The 20,356-nt window shown below is 37.3% G+C and overlaps 1 protein-coding gene and 1 long non-coding RNA gene across 9 annotated transcripts in view; both read right to left on the bottom strand.

Moving 5' to 3' along the window:
* The window catches only part of DDAH1 (dimethylarginine dimethylaminohydrolase 1), a 255,115-nt gene that overhangs the window by 31,504 nt on the left and 203,255 nt on the right, over nt 1-20,356 (bottom strand). For all 8 annotated transcript variants that reach the window (XM_005542843.4, XM_074002664.1, XM_065519361.2 and 5 more), the window contains 3 exons: nt 8,868-8,967; nt 1,426-1,499; nt 340-459 (listed from right to left, as the gene is read on the bottom strand). In XM_005542843.4, the coding sequence (XP_005542900.1) occupies nt 340-459; nt 1,426-1,499; nt 8,868-8,967 (294 nt within the window). The remainder of the gene's footprint in view (nt 1-339; nt 460-1,425; nt 1,500-8,867; nt 8,968-20,356) is intronic.
* On the bottom strand, nt 12,490-12,975 carry LOC141407738 (uncharacterized). The gene is made up of 2 exons (XR_012418199.1): nt 12,881-12,975; nt 12,490-12,695 (listed from the first exon to the last, which is right to left on the bottom strand). It is a non-coding gene; the product is annotated as an uncharacterized lncRNA (long non-coding RNA).

Below are 20,356 nucleotides of genomic sequence, written 5' to 3'. Positions count from 1 at the left end.
TGAAAAAACATTACAAGGAGCTCTATCTGGTGGCATGCCCTCTTTTCCCCTGAGGGATAATGGTGATGAGTTTGGTGTTTATTATTTTGAATCATGGCCTTTTTTAGGAAATCTGGTATGTAACTAAGAACAGTTCACCAGTGAAGAATTCTTCCTACACTTAGGTGTTCCTGGCTTCTAATGAATGTGAGGTCACAATAGTGCACATCACAGAAGCTCAAATACCTGCCTCTTCTCTCTCTGCCAACCCTGCTTGTTACTCCCCCTGCAGAGAGAATGTGAAAAACCCTGTGGCAGGCACCCCCACTGCATTTAGAAGGAGCACAGTTTTGTATTTACCTTAAGGGCCTTCTGTGCAGATTCACTAGACCCAATTGCAATCAGGTTAGGCCCAGCCATGCTGCAGAAACTCTTCAAATGCAAGCCATCTGCCACCGGCACTGTGGAGACTGCATAGTCCTACACGGACAATAGAAAAACAAGCAGTTTAGTATTGCAGAATAATTCTAAAACTGATTAAAAACTTCCCTGAACTACACCTACTCCTTGAAGGCTGTCACGGACCTTGAATATTTGGAAGAAAAACTGGGACCCACAGGTTTGGATATTGCTAGTTAAATGAAGACTGCTTCTAAGAAGAGAGCGGAGTCACCAGATGTGTGACTGCTGCAACATCTTTGCTGGCTGTTTGATCTATGGAGTGGGCTACTCTGGGAGGGTGTATTTGAATATCCCGTGTAAACAGTAGCTCAGCTGGAGACTCACATCCTCACGGGGAATGGAGCATCTTGAGAGTTATATCCCTTCCTATGCAGTGCAGAGAGCCAATCTATTAATAATCAATAAAGGGACCTTAAGAGGATGTATGTGCAACACCTAGCACGGTTTCCAGCACACAGCAGGCACTCAGCACAGGTGACCCCTGATTCCAATCTAAAAAAATCTGTATGTCATAACAGAGTCAATTGGGTTTCCAGATTTTTTTTTTTTTTTTTTTGAGACAGGGTCTCGCCATGTTGCCCAGGCTGGTTTGGAACTCCTGGGCTCACGCAATCCTCCTGCCTTGGCCTCCCAAAGTGCTGGGATTACAGGCATGAGCCATCATGCCTGGCCTTCCAGATTTTTTTTTTTAAGTTGTTGATTATTCCAGGAACATCTGCCAGGTGGCTGTATAATTATACACTGGAAGAAGACAGAAGATGCCCATGCTAACTTTGTTGTTCTTGTGGTAGCCCAATGAAGCCGAATTATTGAGGAATTTGAATTTTATAGCTTATAAAACTTCTAGTAAATGTACAAATATTACGAATTATTGTACAAAGCCAGTGAAGCCTAAACAACATTACTCATGATATTGATTCAATGGGTCTATGATTATTTATTAAGTAATTACTTTGTGCCAGGCATAAACTACCTTTTACCTACCTTAAAAGTATCAGCCAAGATTTCAGCACCTCGTTGATTTGTCCTTTTGGAAAGGCCCACAAAAAATTCTCTGCCTATAATAGATGTCATGGAACATAGTGAGCGGGTGGCACCAGGGACTGTACATCATTTCTTTTATCTATAAATAATGACTTTAAAGCATCACACAGTTTTCTCTTACCACAGAGGACAGCTTCACTAAAGAGACTACAAAAAATGATTTCAAACTACTGCCCTTAAGAATAAACTTTTTCAAATTCATAAAGGCAGAAAGTAGGATGGTGGTTTCTAGGAGCCATGGGGAAGAGTAAATGGGGAGTTATGGTTTAATGGATAGGAAATTTCAGTTTGGGAAGATGAAAAAGTTCTGGAGATGCGTGGTGGTGATGGTTGCCTAACACTGTGAATGTTCATGCTTCTGAACTGTACATTTAAAAATGGTTAAAATGGTAAATTTTATGTTATGTATATTTTACCACAAGGAATGAAATTTTTATTTAGGCAATAATACAGTTAAACATATTGGTAATCTCTGATCAGAAATTAAGTAATAGCAATGACAACTTAACAGTACAACAGTTCCTCAAATAACATCATTTTGCTCAACTTTGATCAGGAAAAAGAAAAAATCGATTCTGGGCTGGGGCCATGGTCTGCATGGAATTTGTACATTCTCTCTAGGCCTGCACGGGTTTCCTCCCACATCCCAGAGCTGTGCACAGCAGGTGAATTTTCACGTTTACAGGGTCCCAGTCTGAGCAAGTGTGGGTGTGTGGGTGTGCCGTGATGGGACGGTGTCCTGTCCAGGGCGGGTTGCCACCTTGCACCCTGAGCTTCCAGTATAGCCTCCAGCCACCCTCGATGACCCTGAACTGGAAGAAGTGGGTTAGAAAATGAATGGATACAAATGATTGTAATAAAGTATCCAATAATCATACAAATGTACAACAATAAACAATGTTGTAGGATAGTGCTCAATGAGCCCACCATATTTGTGATTGTTTTGAGTTGCGTGGTGGGAGGAGGGGCTCCTTACAATTTTAGCTTGGTAAACATTTATTCCCTGATTTAACCCACCACCACCACAACTGCTGTCACTCACTAATTGACCAAAAATTGGGCAATTATCTTGTTTTTATTAATTTAAAAAAATGTGCGTATGGCTGACATTTATTTCAATGTTTAATATTATAAGTGTTTTGGGTCTTGATTTAGAAGCTGGGTGGTATTTTTGTGACTAGAAATATGCCAGAGGAACTTAACTCTTGTTTATATTAGCCTATGGTAAAAATGGTTTTGTTATATGTCACTTCGCTTAAAATTCACAGTTTCCATGAACCGATCAACATTGTTAAGTGAGAATTTACTATACTACCTTTTTTTTTCCACTAAAATAACAATACTAGACATTGTTGATAAATTCGGATTCTTTTCTTACAAAATGATCATGTGAGGCCTGAGGAAACACTCTGGGGAAAGTGAGTTAAGTGCTGACTGGTCTTCAGGTCTGACCTCTAAGAGCCCTGTCTTTGAAAGTATACATCCATATGGTTGAAATCAAAACATCAAAAGATACCTATGTACTAAATACAACATTTCTGCAGGATGAAACTGCCTTCTTATTTGACTTTTCTGAAATTCAGCAGTTTTTCTACTCAGAAGCCAAAGCACTAGATAAAAATGGTCTCTTAGTTATAGGCAAATAATTATAGTATGGAGTTAGGCAATATATAAATGTGGGAATTCTCATCTTCCCTTTATTTATGGAAATCCCACATAATATGTGGAAAAGAGAGTCAAAGAGAAATTAGTATCTTTTTGCCTCAGAGTATTATGGTAAAGTATAAGAAGAGTAGCCATGCAGAAGGAATTGCTTGATAGATTTTATAAACATTATAACTTTAATCTTCATAATGTCCTTATAAAGGGGCAAATGACATAGGTCAGGTGATGTTATGACAATATCCAAGGGCTTATGTTGTTGGCAGACACAGGAGTCTTTTGTGGCACACTGACAGTTTTTTGGGTAATGGTATGATTGTGTTGTCCGTTAAGAAAACTCACTATATAAAGATCAAAATTTAACTCAGGGAGAGGTATTTTACTTGAAAAAGTATTATGTACTTTATTAAATAGCTACAATGAAAAAATATCAAGTTTCCTTAATTCTTTCAAGATAAAAATAGGTTTATAAATTAATTTATTTATAACTTTTAAGAAAATCTTTTAAGAAAAACATAATACTCTGAGGCAAAAAATAAAAAAAATACTGATTTCTCTCTGAATATGTTTTCCCACATTTCATGTGGAATTCTTTTCCAAGAAACAAAGGGAAGATGAAAATTTCCACATTTATGTATGTAACAAATTTTTAGGGTGGAATGCATACCATTTCCATTTTAAAAGACTAAGGTGTTCAAAGGCTAAGATGTGATGGGAAAGTACAAAGAGAAGGATGCTGCTTATCTCTTCAAAGTAAGTTGGACTTCTGTCTCTGGCAGTATGTTGGATGAGATCTCCTAAATAATCTTCCTGATGGAAACAACTAAAATACTGAAATGGACATCTAAATTTGTTTTGATGTCTTTTGTGTCATTTTCTTCTATGCCAATTCACATTTTTGTTTTTCCCCTTCCTGTCTCAGTCATTTATAGGAGAAACCAGGCCATTTTTCCTACTGACTATCCTACATTCTTGCTTTGACTGGTTGCTTCCTCTTATAACTTAGCATTTAAATTTTTCCTTTATCCTTTGTATTTTCAGTAAGCAGGCATTAATTAGATGCTCATTCATATATCTTTTAACAGGACTACTGTGGGTTCAAGTGGCATCAGCCTGATTCCCTCATTATAAAGTTTCCTGTCAAGCTTTCATATAACACTTTTAATATCATTTGTTGATCATCACACAGGTCCATTATTTTTACTAGGAATCTGCATTTATTGGCTGCACCTCTAAAAAGAAAATCTCTCCTCAAGTATTTGGTCTACTTGAAATAAAATTCATAAAGGAAAGAAAAGCTAAATGCTTGAGTCTGTCTTTTACATATAAATTATTAGAGTTATGAGTTAGTGTTCCAGCAACTTACAGTAATGACCAATAAGTTCTTTTAAAAAAACATCATTACCTTTGAATGAATCAAAGATGAAATCACAGTAGAAATTAGAAAACATTTAAAAAAGCTAAATAACAAAAATATCCATATCAAACTAAGGAGTCTGCTAAAGTAGTACTTGGAGGCCAAGTTACATAGCCTTAAAAGCTTACATTAGAGAAGATGAAAGGCTAAAATTAATGAGATAAAATTCCAACTTGAGATGTAGAAAAAAAGATAATAGAATAAAAAGAAAGAAATGTGAAGGAAGGAAATATAGAAACAGAAAAGAAACATTCAAGAGAAAGAGTTCAACCAAGCCAATAGTTGGTCCTTTGAAAAGATTAATAAAATTAGCAAACCTTCTGGCAAAGAAAGAAAGAAGGCATAAATTAACATTACCAATGAAAAGATAAAATAGCTATAGTTGTTGTGAAGTTTAAACAGATATTAGAAAATGTAAGTAACTTTATACCCAACATTTTGAAAAATTAAAATAGATAAAATCTTAGAAAATGGAACTCATCAAAACTGACTTAGGAAAATCTAAATTGTCACATAATCATTAATCGACTACATCAGTTTAAAATTTCTCCATAAAGAAGGCACAAGAGCCTGTTTCCAAAGTTTAAGGAATACATAATTCAAATAGTACTGATTCCAGAGAATAGAAAAAGAGGAAATATTCCCTAATACGTTCTCTGAGGCTAACATAACTCTTTTACCAAAACCAGACAAGGATAACAAGAAATATAAATTATAGGCCACAAAAACAATAGTCATAACAAAATGTTATCAAACTAAATTTAACACTGTGTTAAAAAGAGAATACAAGACTGGTCAAATATCAGAAAATGAATTAATGAAATTAACCACAACAACAGATTCAAGAAGAAAATCATATAATCATTTCAGTGATGCAAAAAAGAGTTTATCACCTGAAATTCATTTCCAGGTGTTTACTTTAGAGAAACTCTTGTATATGTTCCCAGGAGACACACAAGAATGTACATAGAAACACTGAAGATAATCGACAAAAACTGGAAAACATCCAAAAACACATCAGCAGTAAAATTAATCATACATTATGGTGTATTCTTATCACAGGGAACTACACAACATTGAAAATGAACTATAGCGGCACACATCAACTTAGATCAAAAGTAGAAAAATCACCTAAGAGTTCATAAAATGTGACTCTAATAAAGGTATCTTGTAGCTTTATAAAACTACAAGACAAAACTAAAACAGCATACACTTTAGGAATACATGCATGGAGGCAAAACTCAAAGAACAACAAAGCAATAATTAGCACAAAATTCAAGACAGTGGTTACTTGAGGCTGGGGGAGAGGCTGGTTGTCACTGTGGACCCCACAGGAGCGTCTATGGTCCTGGCAATGTTCTATTTCTTAAGTCAGGAGGTGGACACCTAGGTGTTTATTTTATTATTGATCTTTAAACTATACATAAACATTTTATAACTCTTTTTTAATATATTCTGTATTTCACAAAAATAAATAAAAGTAGAGGTAAGTAGCTGTCTTTTTAAGAGAAATGGGATTGAAACAATATTTGCCAGTAGCTGCTTGCTTGACTGACAGATTTCCCAGCAGGAACAGGATTTGGAAAGCAGCTTTCCTTCTGTCCATTTCCTGATTAATTATTAATGAGGCTTTGAATTACAGAGGAAAGAGGACATAGAGCACATAGAAAATGTTACAGACCTTATTTCTTATCTAACTCTTCCTAATCCAAAAATTGAGTGGTAATGGTTACACAACATTATGAATGTAATTAATGCCACTTGAATTGTACACTTAATAATGGTTAAAATGGCAAATGTTATGTATGTTTACCACAATAAAATAAGAGAGATGAAGACAAGTGAGAAGTAGAAAATAGAAGGCAGGACCACACATTAGGTGTGAATGGGGTGCCAAGGACGTAAAGATATCCCGACATCATCTCAGTTTTGAACAAAGTAACTATTAACACATTAACTTAAGTATTGAATACAACAAATAAAAGTCTACAGGTAGTATCAAAGGCAAGCCTAAATGCTTAGTACCTACTTTGAAGATAGGTCAGAACTACTAGGCTTGAGATGCTAGGGAAAGACCTTTGACCAAAAGAAGAGATTCCTAGTGTAAGCTGCACTTTCACACTGAGGAGATTTTAGGGGGTCTTTTGGCTCAGCTGCTAAAATAACTAAATGGCTGTGAACATAGCTTGGTTAAGCCATATTTCAAATGTTAACAGTACCTGCTTACAATAAGTTATTCATTGCATGGCTATTTCTGATAAAAAAGAGTTATATTGTAAGGAAGTGTGATTTACACATCTAACTTTTCACAAAAGCCTATTTTGTTAGAGAAACAGGCTGTTGTTCTGTACTGTCAAAAAGAATGAAAGTGCCATCAATGACACAAAGAATATTCTAAGGGGAACTTACTAGGCAGATTCAAAGAATGCCTGAGTCTGCTTGACACACCCAGCGCTAAGAATGCAGCGTAGGCCTTCTTGACTCCTCGTTCTGTGTTCTCAGGGTTCAATGGGCATGTAAACCAAACCCCAGAGATGGACCACTGCATGTGACAGTGGCAGCACAGCTGCAGTACACAACTCCAGGGCATACTATTCATACAATCCCTAACAAGAATGGCGCCCCCAGAGCTGGCAACGTGGTGGCCTCACCTGTAGCTACAGTATGTGACACTTAGCAAAGAACTACTTAAATGTCACAGGATAAACACTCCTTCTTCAGGAACATTAATTATGTCCAAAGGTAAGAAATGCAAAACATTATTTTGATATTAAAACAAAAATGGCTATATCTTGGCTATATGTATATATGAGATTCAATATAAAATTCACATTAGCCAAAATATTAGACTTCCAAGTAGCTTCATGCTTTCAGTGGGTCACCTGGGGCTACATTCCTAAGTCCCTGAGGACCAGCCTTTGCTGTCAGGGCTACACTGGTGAAATGTATTCTCTGACATGTCTGGGAAAATAAACTCTCACTATAAATTAAAATTACTATTGATTATCTTGCTCATCAGTATAACCAGAATGAATTTGGGGATGTGGATTTTACACATGATTTTATACAACACTAATTATATGATAAATGAGTTGAAAAGGTTAAATGCTAAAATTACTCTTTTTTTTTTTTTTTTTTTTTTTTTTTTTTTGAGACGGAGTCTCGCTCTGTCGCCCAGGCTGGAGTGCAGTGGCCGGATCTCAGCTCACTGCAAGCTCCGCCTCCCGGGTTTACGCCATTCTCCTGCCTCAGCCTCCTGAGTAGCTGGGACTACAGGCGCCCGCCACCTCGCCCGGCTATTTTTTTGTATTTTTTAGTAGAGACGGGGTTTCACCATGTTAGCCAGGATGGTCTCGATCTCCTGACCTTGCGATCCGCCCGTCTCGGCCTCCCAAAGTGCTGGGATTACAGGCTTGAGCCACCGTGCCCGGCCTACTGTTTCTTTAGTAGCCACATTACACATTGTAAAAACTGATTCCAGTTAGATCAATAATATTATCTGTTCATATTTTGTTGAGTTCTGCTATTATTCATCTGGCATTAAGCCAAGTCAATCTGCATAGAAATTATTTAAATCCACCTTGCCATCTGGAAAGAAAATTGTAAATGACACTAATCTTGAATTAAGAATCCTTTAAATACAAACCAGGTATACAGTAACACAATGGAAAACTTATAAATTCATGTTGTAGAAGAATAAAGTAGAAGCAAGATACACAGTGGTGATGTACATACCAATAATGTTCTTGTAAAAATATGCAAATGTATACATACGAAGTACTAAAAGGACATATATACTAAATACTAAAGTGATTATATTTGAATAGGTCTTTTTTTCTTATTGTGTTTTTCTGTATTTTCCAATTTCCCTCCATTTAGCATCTATTACTTTGGTAATTAAAACTACTATAATAGGCCGGGCACGGTGGCTCATGCCAGTAATCCTAGTATTTTGGGAGGCGGAGATGGGTGGATCACCTGAGGTCAGGAGTTTGAGACCAGCCTGGCCAACATGGTAAAATCCCATCTCTACTGAAATACAAAAATTAGATGGGCATGGTGGCACACACCTGTAATCCCAACTACTCAGGAGGCTGAGGCAGGAGAATCGCTTGAACCCAGGAGGCAGAGGTTGCAGCAAGCCAAGATGGCGCCACTGAACTGCAGCCTAGGTGACAGCGAGACTCTGTCTCAAAAACAAAACACACACACACACACACACACACAAAACTATAATAAAATAAGTAAATACAAGCCAAGTATTAAAAATATTCTTGGATAGAAAAAATAAATACAACTATACCTGTGAATAAAACATCTCCGCCATCTAAAGTTGCATTTTCATCTTTCATCTCTACTATATTGAGCTGAAGTTTTTCTAATGCTTCTTTCATCATGTCAACCTGTTGAAAATAAAATGATTCAGATTAATATACTATAATTTCCTAACAAGAAAAAACCATCCAAAACATCTGAATACTAAATCATGCTCTCATGTGCACACACCTACACACATCCACACTCATATACATCCATCCTTGTGAATATATAGTGTATGACCAGTCATGATCATTTGTAAGAGAATAAATGATCTCTTAGATTTTGCTTATTTTGTTCCCTTCTAGTGTAAGATTGACTCAATATAGTGTCATTTTTTTTTCTAGAGAAAGACTGAGTAGTTACAATACTGTTGGAGGCTGACTAGTTAAGACACTGTTGGAGTACAACTAGTTAATGCACCATTGGAGGCTGACCAGTTTGGCCACTGTTGGAGGCTGACAAGTTAGGGCATTTGTTAGAGGTTGACTAGTTAGGGTATTGCTGGAATCTGACCAGTTAGCACACTATTGGAGGCTAACCAGTTAGGGCACTGTTGGAGGCTAACTAGTTAGGGCACTTGTTGGAGGCTGACTAGTTAGGAGACTGTTGTGGTCTGACCAGTTAGCACACTATTGGAGGCTGACTAGTTAGGGCACATGAGTCAAGGAAAGTGGGAGGCAAAGCACTTAATTCTCCTACCCTTGCCAGAAAATGCAAGATTCCATTTTAAATCTTATGTAAGTCATTTAGTCAGAATTGTACACATACAGTATAATACATGGAAGGAATATCAATAACTCATAACTTGAAATCTCAACCCATAGGACAATCATTGTTTCCTATTCAAATATTTTCTAAAATGTCAAAACATCCATTGCTTCTCTGTAAATCGAAACTGTGTTAGTTATATTCAAACAGTTAATATGATTACCCATCTTTTAAAACCAGTTCCTTAGAGGTGACTAACAAATTCAACAATTACAATCAAACCAATGAATATTTGAAAATAAATTTCAGGAATTTCTATGATTCCAGGGCATATCTAAAGCACAGAGATATTCTGGGTTGAATTAAAGACCACTTCTATTGAGGCTGACTTTAATGTGGGGAAAAGAAAGAGATCAGCCTGTTACTGTGTCTATATAGAAAGAAGTAGACATAAGAGACTCCATTTTGTTCTGTATTTGAGATGCTGTTAATCTGTGACCCTACCCCCAACCTTGTCCTTTGCAAGAGACATGTGTTGCGGTGACTCAAGGTTTAATGGATTTTGGGCTGTGCAGGATGTGTCTTTGTTAAACAAATGCCTGAAGGTAGCTTGCTGGTTAAAAGTTATCACTATTCTCTTAATTTCAACTACCCAGAGACACGTACACGGCCAAAGGTCGCAGGGACCTCTGCCTAGGAAAGCTAGGTATTATCTAAGGTTTCTCCCCATGTGATAGACTGAAACTACGCTGCTAAAAGGTTTATGGAGATGTTTGCATATGCATCTCAAGGCACAGCATTTTCCTTTGAACTTATTCATGTCACAGAGGTTTTTGTTCATATGTCTTACTGCCGATTTCCTCTTTTTTCTTTGATCCTATTGTCCTGCCACTCCCCTGTCTTTAAGATGGTAAAGATAATTATCAATAAATACTAAGGGAACTCAGAGACCGGGGCCGGCGTGGGTCCTCTGTAAGCTGAGCGCCGGTCCCCTGGGCCCCGCTTTTCTTTCTCTATACTTTGTCTCTGTGTCTTATTTCTTTTCTCAAGTCTCTCGTTCCACCTTACGAGAAACACCCACAGGTGTGGAGGGGCAGGCCACCCCTTCACTTTAATATAAGAAATGAATGTGAAACATAACAATTTAATTCAAGTCCTTCCAGCAGCTCAACAAAACAATTTCAGTATTTTCAAAGGTCTGCAAAACCTTTAGGATAGTAAAGACATATATTGAGATGACTTGAATAGGGGCTAAGGGAACAAGAGATCACATCACACTGGGCAAAGCAGGTAGTTCTGCCAAAATACAGCATGCTGAGTACACAGTGTGAATTGTCAGTGACGAGTTTAAGAGACAAAAATAGAGCAGAGCTACTTCTAAAGTAATAAAAATATGGAAATACTTTGACAACAAGCCTGACATTCATGCATTCAAAAAACATTTAAAGAGGATACAAAGTAAAATAAATATATCATCTCATCCTTGTCCTGGAACTCATGTAAAAATTCCACAAACCGGAGTGACTCAGAACAATAAAAAATATTTCCATGGACAAAATGGTCTTAATGTTGTAGTAAATACATTCAGTGACCTTTTTTAACAGCAGAATAGGTTTTCCTATGTAATAGGAAGTGGAACTGTTGCTACAGCATAAAATAAGGAGCAAACACAATATTTACCATGACATGTTGGGCTACTGTGAACCCAGGAAAACACAACTGTTTCCTTTTGACATCTCTGCTGTCTTTGTCCATGGAAAATTCACTGAGCTTAGGGAGAGATCATGAGAACAGATGTACAGTTACTTTTTGTTTCTATTACTAATGCTACTGCTTCTATTATAACTTAACATTTCAAAGATTACAAGGAGTTGAGCAGTAACATAAATTTTGGTTTGAAAAGTTTGTATGTAACTATGCAACATCTCAACTCAGGAACTGTATTCAATTCTTAAAAGTTAGAGGAGAACAGAAGTAGGGATATATACCAGTTTCAGAAACATTACATCTCTTTAAATGTCCTATGTCTTTGAAAATTAAAGTTTTAAAGGATAAAATGTTTGTGGTTTTCTTTTCTTTTCTTTTTTTGTTAAATTAAAACAGCTGCACTCACATTAAAAAACAAAAAACAAAAAAACAAAAACTAGCTTTTGTGCATGGGCAGTACTTAAAAAAATTCAATTACATCTATACAAACAGTCATCAGGATAGGTCCATACCACACATGTTGATGATACTACATTACTTTCAGAGTTCAGCACATGGACAAGTTTTTTAAAGATTGTAAACATCAAGTAAACAGTTTTGAGAACTGCAGGGCCATACGGCATCAAATCGGCACTGCTAACCCCAGGGAGATTTCTGGGGAAGAAATGAGAGGCTGAACTCGGCAGGCTGTCCATTGGGAACCACACACTCTTGGCACTGAGGTTCCGATGAAGCAGACAAATTCAGCTGCAAACAGGCTTGACACATGGGTCCACAGCAAGCCAGCTATTCAGGCAGTTAGAACACTAAATATAACTATAGAAGTGGGAGTTTTTGCAGGAAAAGATCCAAACCATGGGCCTTCAAGAAACTGCCCATTCTGTGGTTACATGGCCATGGTTAATGTTGACTTAATTAACTTCCAAGAGGAAAAAAAATGACCAAATAACACACCCACCTTTCATTGAGACACTAGCAGTGTGGAACTTAGCATTACTCAGAGAAACCATCAGGACAAACAGGATTAATTCCAACGGCTGAGTTGAATGGGTCATTTTAGCCCACAAAATTAGAAATAAAAAGGGCAAATTAGAAAAACAATCTTACTTAATTTAAGCCTTAGGGTATAAAGTATATACAGTAATTTTCATTCTTTACTCAAAAAATTTACAAGACCTTTCTTCCCTCCCTTTTCATGCTACATGCACTTTGATTTCATCTTAAAATAATGTTATACTTGCATTTTTTGCCCCATTTTTCTCCTCCTACTATTTATCACAGCATAGATTTCTTCTCTGGCCACAGATGCTTCAGATCACCTCTGCTGCTTCCAGTTCTGCTACTTATTAGCCAGTGTCCTCCGGTTGTTTAATATTCTGAGCCTCGGTTTTCTCATCTTTAAAGTGGGTATTTATTCATTATAGTATCAACTTTTTAGGCTCCTTCTAGTCATTAAGTACATAAAAGTCACACAGTATTTGCTGAATAAATATTTCTTTTATGAATAACAGCTTGTGTATACACAGTGACAGATACTTGTACTGTAAAATTGGTGCACAAGAAAAAAGCTGTTGTTCTTACATTTGGACATGTTTCTTGTGTTTTATCCCTCCATGACAGATCCCATCTGCTTTCCTGTGAATTAAAATTACAGATTTTTTTTTTTTTTTTTTTTTGCAAAGCCAGTATACAGTTAGAGCACATACATTGGGGGATACATTTAAATTTAAATTTAAATAATCCAATTCTGATTTCCTTCCAGCTCCTGGAAACTGTCAAGACATGTGACAAATTTCTTGTGTAACCTCTGCTTTGAAATAGCCCTCGGAAAGTACTACATAAGGTGGGAAGTGGGCCTGTCTGGTAAGATGTTCCACAGGACTCAAAAGAGCCTCAGCTAAAATGATACGGAATGATCATGGTCACTGAGAATATCACCATTCTGAGGGGCCCAATCAGTCTAAAGAATTCTTTCTCTTTCTCAATGCCTGGTCTCCTTCCTTACCTTTCCCTTTCCTACGCTCTTCTTTCCTTCTTTTATGGCTCTCATTTCCATCCTATCATGTTTTCATCATCATCCTGTCTTCTCTTTTCACTCCCTTTAGACCCTCATGATGAGTGGCAAGAACCAGGGATTAGAATAAAGTCCTTATCACTTATTAGCAATGTGACTTGGATAAATTCACCTCTCTGAGTCTGTTTCTTGACTTGCAAACGGGAATAGTGCTTTCTCTCTAACAGGGATGATGTGAGTAACAAATAAGATAATACATGTAAAACACCTAGCTCAGTGCCTGGCATATTGTGCCCAAAACTAGTAGTTGGTGATATTATTGTTTTGCCCCAAATTAACTCAGTCCTTTGTTTGGATTTTGGCTACCTTTCGAAAACAAGTAAAACATAAAAAATACAATTTTCTGTATTAAATAAAACATCTTTTAAGTTCAGTTTTCCTTTTGTTCTTGCAAAATCTCCCTCAAACCTAAAATACTAAAAAAACTCTCCAAAACCCCAAAACTCTCCTAATATAAAACAAAACAAAAATAAAGCCTTATATAGTTTTACTAGGAAGCTATATTCATAACTTGTTATAGCACTGTTAGTTTAATACTATTTATTTCAGGGCAATATTTTCCAAGTGACCCTTTCCAAAATTGACTTTTGCTGTTTATTTTCAATAATGCCTCTTTTGAATGTTTCACATCTTTGTTCTAAATGTTGTGAATGTCTTTGTGGGGCCTGGTGAACAGTTCTGAGCTGTGGCTCCTTAAAGAATATGCACCAATCTGTTAGCCAAGCTGCTTTCCTTCAGCTGTTTCTGCTGCCAGATACTATGAAATAAACGTGGCCCTCAAAGTTGGCCTGTTTGTGGTTGACATGTCTCAGTCACCCACAGTTCTGCCATGTGCTGGAAGCTGTGCTATCACCACTATCACCACTATGTTTTCAATGCCTGCTTAAGTTTTCCTGGTTTCTTTGTAACTCATCACATTACAGGAGCTTTAAAATTATAGAATCATCCTATGCCTACACTTGTCTGGCTCCAGAGAGTTGAACAGCAGCAACATAGCTTTGTTGGTAGTGAGATAGTTTCATTTCCCAATTTTTTGCTGATTTTGTTTTGCCTTTTAATGTTGAGTGTGACATGTAGATAAGGCTGAGGAAGCTGCTCAAGAAGCTGTTGTCTTGGCACATCAAGGTACAGATGGCTTGGAGCTTGCTGATGCATCAAAGTTACTATATTGTCCAAGGTCATATTCAAAAGGCCACACTTTATTTCTTTATGCTACTTTAATCTTCTTTGTTAATCAGCACATCTTTGGTCACTGTGGCCACTTGCTAGTACACTTGGCTGATTTTATGACATTGCTTAATGTTGTATCACACTTTCACATATATTTTTTCATGTGAGTAACATCTCGGTTCAATAAACATTTGGTGGATGTCAACTGTTTTTTTTTTTTCTTCAAATCAGGCCACAATTCTTTTTTTTAAGCCACAGTGAAATGAATCTAGTGGGACAGATACACCTTCTGAATATATAGTGACGATAAAATGGAATATTTGTTGTGATGCTCACAATAACTCCAAAAAGTAGAAAGGGTAGATATTAGTATACCCATTTTATATCTGATTAAACTGAGGCTAAGGGAGGTTAACTGACTTGCCGAGTCAAGCCTCCGGAGCCCATCCTCATTTTCACTTCACTGTGTGATTATGATTCCGCTGAGGTCTTACCATAGAGTGCAGCCCACATCAGAATTGGAGCCCATGCCTTCTGCCTTCCAATTCTGTACATTTAAGTCCACTGGGTATCATAAGATCCTGTGCCAAGGTGACTTTGTGATATGATCTCTTCATATCAGAGATAAATGCAATTTCTGTATATGAGGGCCTTAGGATGTTAAGTTATAGAATGATTAAGAACACTAAGTAATATGAACAGAATATATAAACCACACCAACCTGTTTCACCAAGAAAAACCTGCATATTCATTACTACCCTTCGATTTTGAGATGCCTTAGGTTTGGTCAGTGGTTCGTTCCTAAATTTTTCCATATGTGTTGATTACCTTCTTTTCTTTTCTTTTTTTGAGACAGAGTTTCACCCTTTTTGCCCAGGCTGGAGTGCAATGGCATAATTTCAGCTCACTGCAACCTTCACCTCCCAGGTTCAAGTGATTCTCCTGCCTCAGCCTCCCAAATAGCTTGGATTACAGGCTTGTGCCACCACGTCCAGCTAATTTTGTATTTTTAGTAGAGATGGGGTTTCGCCATGTTGGCCAGGCCGGTCTCAAACTCCTGACCTTAGGTGTTCCGCCTGTTTCAGCCTCCCAAAGTGCTGGGATTACAGGCATGAGCCACCACTCCTGGCTGTATGGGTCGACTACTAAAACTAGCCAAAACTACCAACAAAAAAGGATGGAAGAGACGTTTAATATACTCAATGATCCAGTCTTAAAAATTTCTAAATAAAAACATTTTGGAATCCTCTTCTATATTCTAATTTTAGGACAAAGTTCTCAGGAGAAATTCAGTTAGCAGTGATAACAGCAAACATTTGTGTAGTCTTCCTATGTGCCAGGCACTCTGCTATGAACTCATATTAACCTTATTTAACTTTTACAACCTGATGAAGCAAGTACAAGAATTATTTGTTTTACAGATGAGAAAACTGGGGCAGAGTAAGTAAATTTGATCAAAGTCTCATAGCAAGTAAGCAGAGAGCTGAGATTTGAACTAGCTTTGCTCTGAAGTTTGTGTTATTCTTTCCTATACAATATTGTTACTAACAAAAAAAACTTAGGTATCTACAATGAAATTGAATGACTGTGAGGAGCTATTGTTCTCTCCAAAACAGATTATGTTCACTATTATTTATTTATTGAACAAAAATGTGGACTCAGACATTCTGGAGAAATGGAAGGATAGAGGCTACAAACTGCAGCAGTTTGAACTTGCATTTGGTTTCTAAAGAGTCTAAATTTTGCCTTTCTAAGCATACACAAACTACGGCTAATAAGTTTTGGGAGCCACTACTTTCTCATCAGAGTATGAGGAGGAGTTATTTGTATAAAAATCTATAGTCAACAGTGTATTTTAAATAGTGAGATTACCAAAGCATATGGATATGCAGACACACTCCAAACCAAGACATTATATACACTCCAAACAAATGCAATGAATTTAGAGAGATGAGAAGGGTTTCTACCACACTAGGAAGTATGGTAGGTGGAATTCTAAAATGGTGCCCATGATTGCTGCCCCCTGATGTACATGTCCTGTATAAATCTCTCCCCCTTTGAGTGTGAGTAGGACCTGAAAATATGATGAAGATATCATTTCTGTGATTGGTTACTTTACATAGCACAAGTAAAGAAATTTTGCAGGTGTAAAGTATCTACTCAGATGACTTGAGTTAATCAAAGGGAGATTACCCTGGGTGGGCTTGACCTAAGGAGAACCCTTAAAAGTGGGTTTAAAGGTTAGAGACAAAGAAGTCAGAGAGATGTTCTGATCTTCTGTTTTGAAGAATGTAAACATCCATGTTGTGAATTGCCTGAAGAAGGCCTACAGGGTGGCCTCTGGGAACTGAGAGCAATTCTCGGCTGATAGCTGGTAAAAACAAACAACCAACAAATCAAATGGGAGCCTTAGTCTTACAAAAGTGGTCAACAGAACTGGAAATTATTTAATCATGACAATCTTTAAAAGTTATCAAAGTCAAATAAATATTAACCTTGTGATTATTCAGAGAACTCATGATTTTATCAAATGGTCAACATGTGTTAAGGTTTTATAACCACTCAGCTCATTTTCCCTCTTATTGAACTTTTTGTTATAATAACTTTTACATGAATAAGATCTCTTGAAACATTTCCCACAAACTGTTACATATCCATTTCATTTTTTTCCCATTGATTTCTTGGATTTCCAAACATATGGGTTTATTTCTAGTGGAAACTGCAAAAAATTAACCAGGATATTTAGCATTTTGGTTTCCATATTGGTAAATGGAGGGAACAAAGCTTAAAAATGAGGTCATTTCCAGCTCTAGACTTCTAAGAGTTGCAGCCCCAGAAAAAATTTTGGCATTTATAAATGTTACTCTAACTGTAATCCTATTTCCCTTCCATAGAATTTACTGAAATACCCCAGATGGTTACTCATGATTAAAGTATTCTGGTGTTCAACAAATCCAGTCAGAGGCAAGAGGTCGGATATATGAATGCAGACAAGATAGGGCAAACCCAAAAGTAGATTTAAAATACTTTAGAAAGATGGGAGTCCTCAGAGGCAAACAGAAGACTCCACTGCAGTAGGAAACAAAGAGTGTGAGTGTCAACTCAACACTAACTTATGATACTTATATTTTATTTTTTTGGAGGAACCCATCACACAGTTTCTCTAAGGCTGCTAATTACTTGCCAGTAGTGAGATAATTATATGACACAGATAATCTACAATGCTTTTCCTGTAAGACAGATGTCAGGCTCTGCTTATTTACCAACCTCTGCGTATTTTCTTATTTATATTCACATGCAGTATAGTAGATTTCATCAACTTTGGGTTCATTCCGTAAGTTGGACTGAGCTGTTAAACCCAATCCTAGAGCCCTGCAGTTCTTGATATATGAGATTTTTCATTTCCCTAGCCAATCTGAGTTGAGTTTTCTGTTAGCTGCATCTAAAAATAACTCATTTATTCCCATGATCAATCTTAACCTGAGAGAGAAGGATCTAACAAGCTCCAGGCCGATGCTCTGAGACACAGGGTCAAATCATTCTTTCTGCTTTGTCCTACTCCTGACCATATACCTGGGTGCTGCTTTGGTTCTTTTCCTTGGAGTCCTGTTCTAGTAACCTATCCCATTCCCTTCCTATGAGTAGGGTCCTGCTATGCGCTCTGAGGATTTGAGCAGATGGGCTTCCCTAGGTGATCCCTGTTATCTTTATCTCCTCAACACACAATCAGTATCAACAAGGTCTGAGGAACTAACCTCTTAACCACTCATAACACTTACTATCATTAATAATAAGTACAATTTATTAAGCTCTTTCTAAGTGCCAAGCATTTTGCTAAGTGATTTTGCATGGATTATGTCATTTAATTATCACCATATTCCTTAAGGTACCTCCCAGTCTAAATCAGTCATGGCAGTTCTGTCTCTTATGCCAGGGACTAGTGCAAGTGACCCAATATTGGCCACTGAGGGGGTGTCTGTTGAAAGGTTCCTGGAGCCATTGAAAGCAACATAATTCCTCTTCTTCCCTTGGACATTGTTCTGTATAGATGTTGTACCTGGAACTGGTGAGAACACATCCATCACCAAATATCGCAGGGCAGAGACAGGGAAACAATTTGAGTCTTTGATGACATTTTGAGCTGCTAAATCCAACCCTAGAGCCCTGGAGTTCTTAATATATGAGATTTTTCATTTTATTAACCAATTTGAGTTTTCTGTTAGTTGCGCTAAAAGTAACTCATTTATGTATACAACAAAATTGACAAGTAGTATCCAAAGAGTCAGTAATAACAGGCCACTTTACAAAACTCATTAACTTCTGATATAGAAACAACTATTAATGGAGGATTTTTTCTTTTTGTAGGAATGCACCATGCCATTTATAACCACTTACAACACTAAGACCATCCTACCTATAGAAGACAGTAGATTGTCAAGCTAAAAGCATCCCAGGATTATGTTAGTTTATAAAGCACAATTGTTGCAGCTCTGTATATCAGAGCTGGAATTAATGTTTCAACACTCTTCATCTCTGAACCAGTGCTCAGATCCAAAGGGCATATAGCATCTAGGAAGATTAGACAGAAATGTGAAAGGCAAACCCACGGAGCCAGGAGAAATAAAAAGCACTCTGGACAAAACTGGGAAAGATCCCTTTCATTATCTGGAGAGGATACATTGAGAAAGTTCCAGAGGTTCAAAGGTCCCTCCATAAAGATGTCACTACAAGACAGTTTCCCGGAAGAAGGCTGGAAGTGACATTTAGCTTTCTAAATGAAAAACAAGGCAGGAGCTCTGCTGGTCTTGTCAGCTCTCTTGATATATAATGTACTAATTCAAGCTGTCCAGTTCCTTGTTGACGATAATGACACAATACATGTATTGAGTACTTAAAAGCCACTGACATTCTGTCTGCAGGGGACAAATAAAAATATGATTTATCACCAAATACCAAATGAAAATAAGTGTCAGCTGCCAAAAGACCTGCAAAATTTAGTAGGCTAAAAACCAGGGAACTGACAAGTTTATAAAATTTTAAACTAATTTTCCTGAATGTTGAGAAGCATAAAAATTTGCTGTGCACATCATCCAAAATAAGCACCAGAAATAGTACTCGAAGTGTCCATAATTTTCTGTGAATTCAGAGGAGTCGCATGCTGCCAGACACAAACAGATTAATGTATGGGAAATATTTTGTATGTTCAGTATACAATTAATACATTGTAGGCATTAAGCTGCCCTAAAAGCCTTCCAGCATATCCCTGCTCCCAGCCCAAATGTAGGTCCTGGCTGGGTCAGAGATTCCTTCTGTGTGCCCCTAAGCCTCCCAGGGGATTCTTTTTTTTTTTTGAGACAGGGTCTCACTCTGTCCTCCCTCGACCACCCTGGCTCAAGCAATCCTCCCACCTCAGCCTCCTGAGTAGCTGGAACTACAGGTGTGTGCCCAATGGCCTTTTTTTTTTTGTAGAGATGGGGTCTCCTTATGCCGCCCAGGCTGGGGGCATTCTATCAACAAGTTCTGGCCCCTAGCTGACTCTGTATATATTTACTGAATGAACAGCTGAACAACTTTGTAAGTCAGACAGAATTTCTGGAAATGTTATAAACAAGTATAAGGCAAAAAAATCCACCTTGTTTAGACAAGGCATAGCCACGGCAAGAGCCATACAACCTGTGTGACCTCTTTTAAACAACTCTTATGACATTTCAAGGGTGGGTAGATTCATCTTTATTTCTAAAAGCCTGCAGGTGAGAAAACTACCATTGGCCTATTTGTCCCAATAATCACTAACTGCCACTCATCTCCAATA

Source organism: Macaca fascicularis, chromosome 1 (assembly GCF_037993035.2).
Source record: "Macaca fascicularis isolate 582-1 chromosome 1, T2T-MFA8v1.1".
Lineage (NCBI taxonomy): Eukaryota > Metazoa > Chordata > Mammalia > Primates > Cercopithecidae > Macaca > Macaca fascicularis.
The sequence above is the reverse complement of the archived record's forward strand: the minus strand, read 5'-3'. Positions and strand labels throughout refer to the sequence as shown.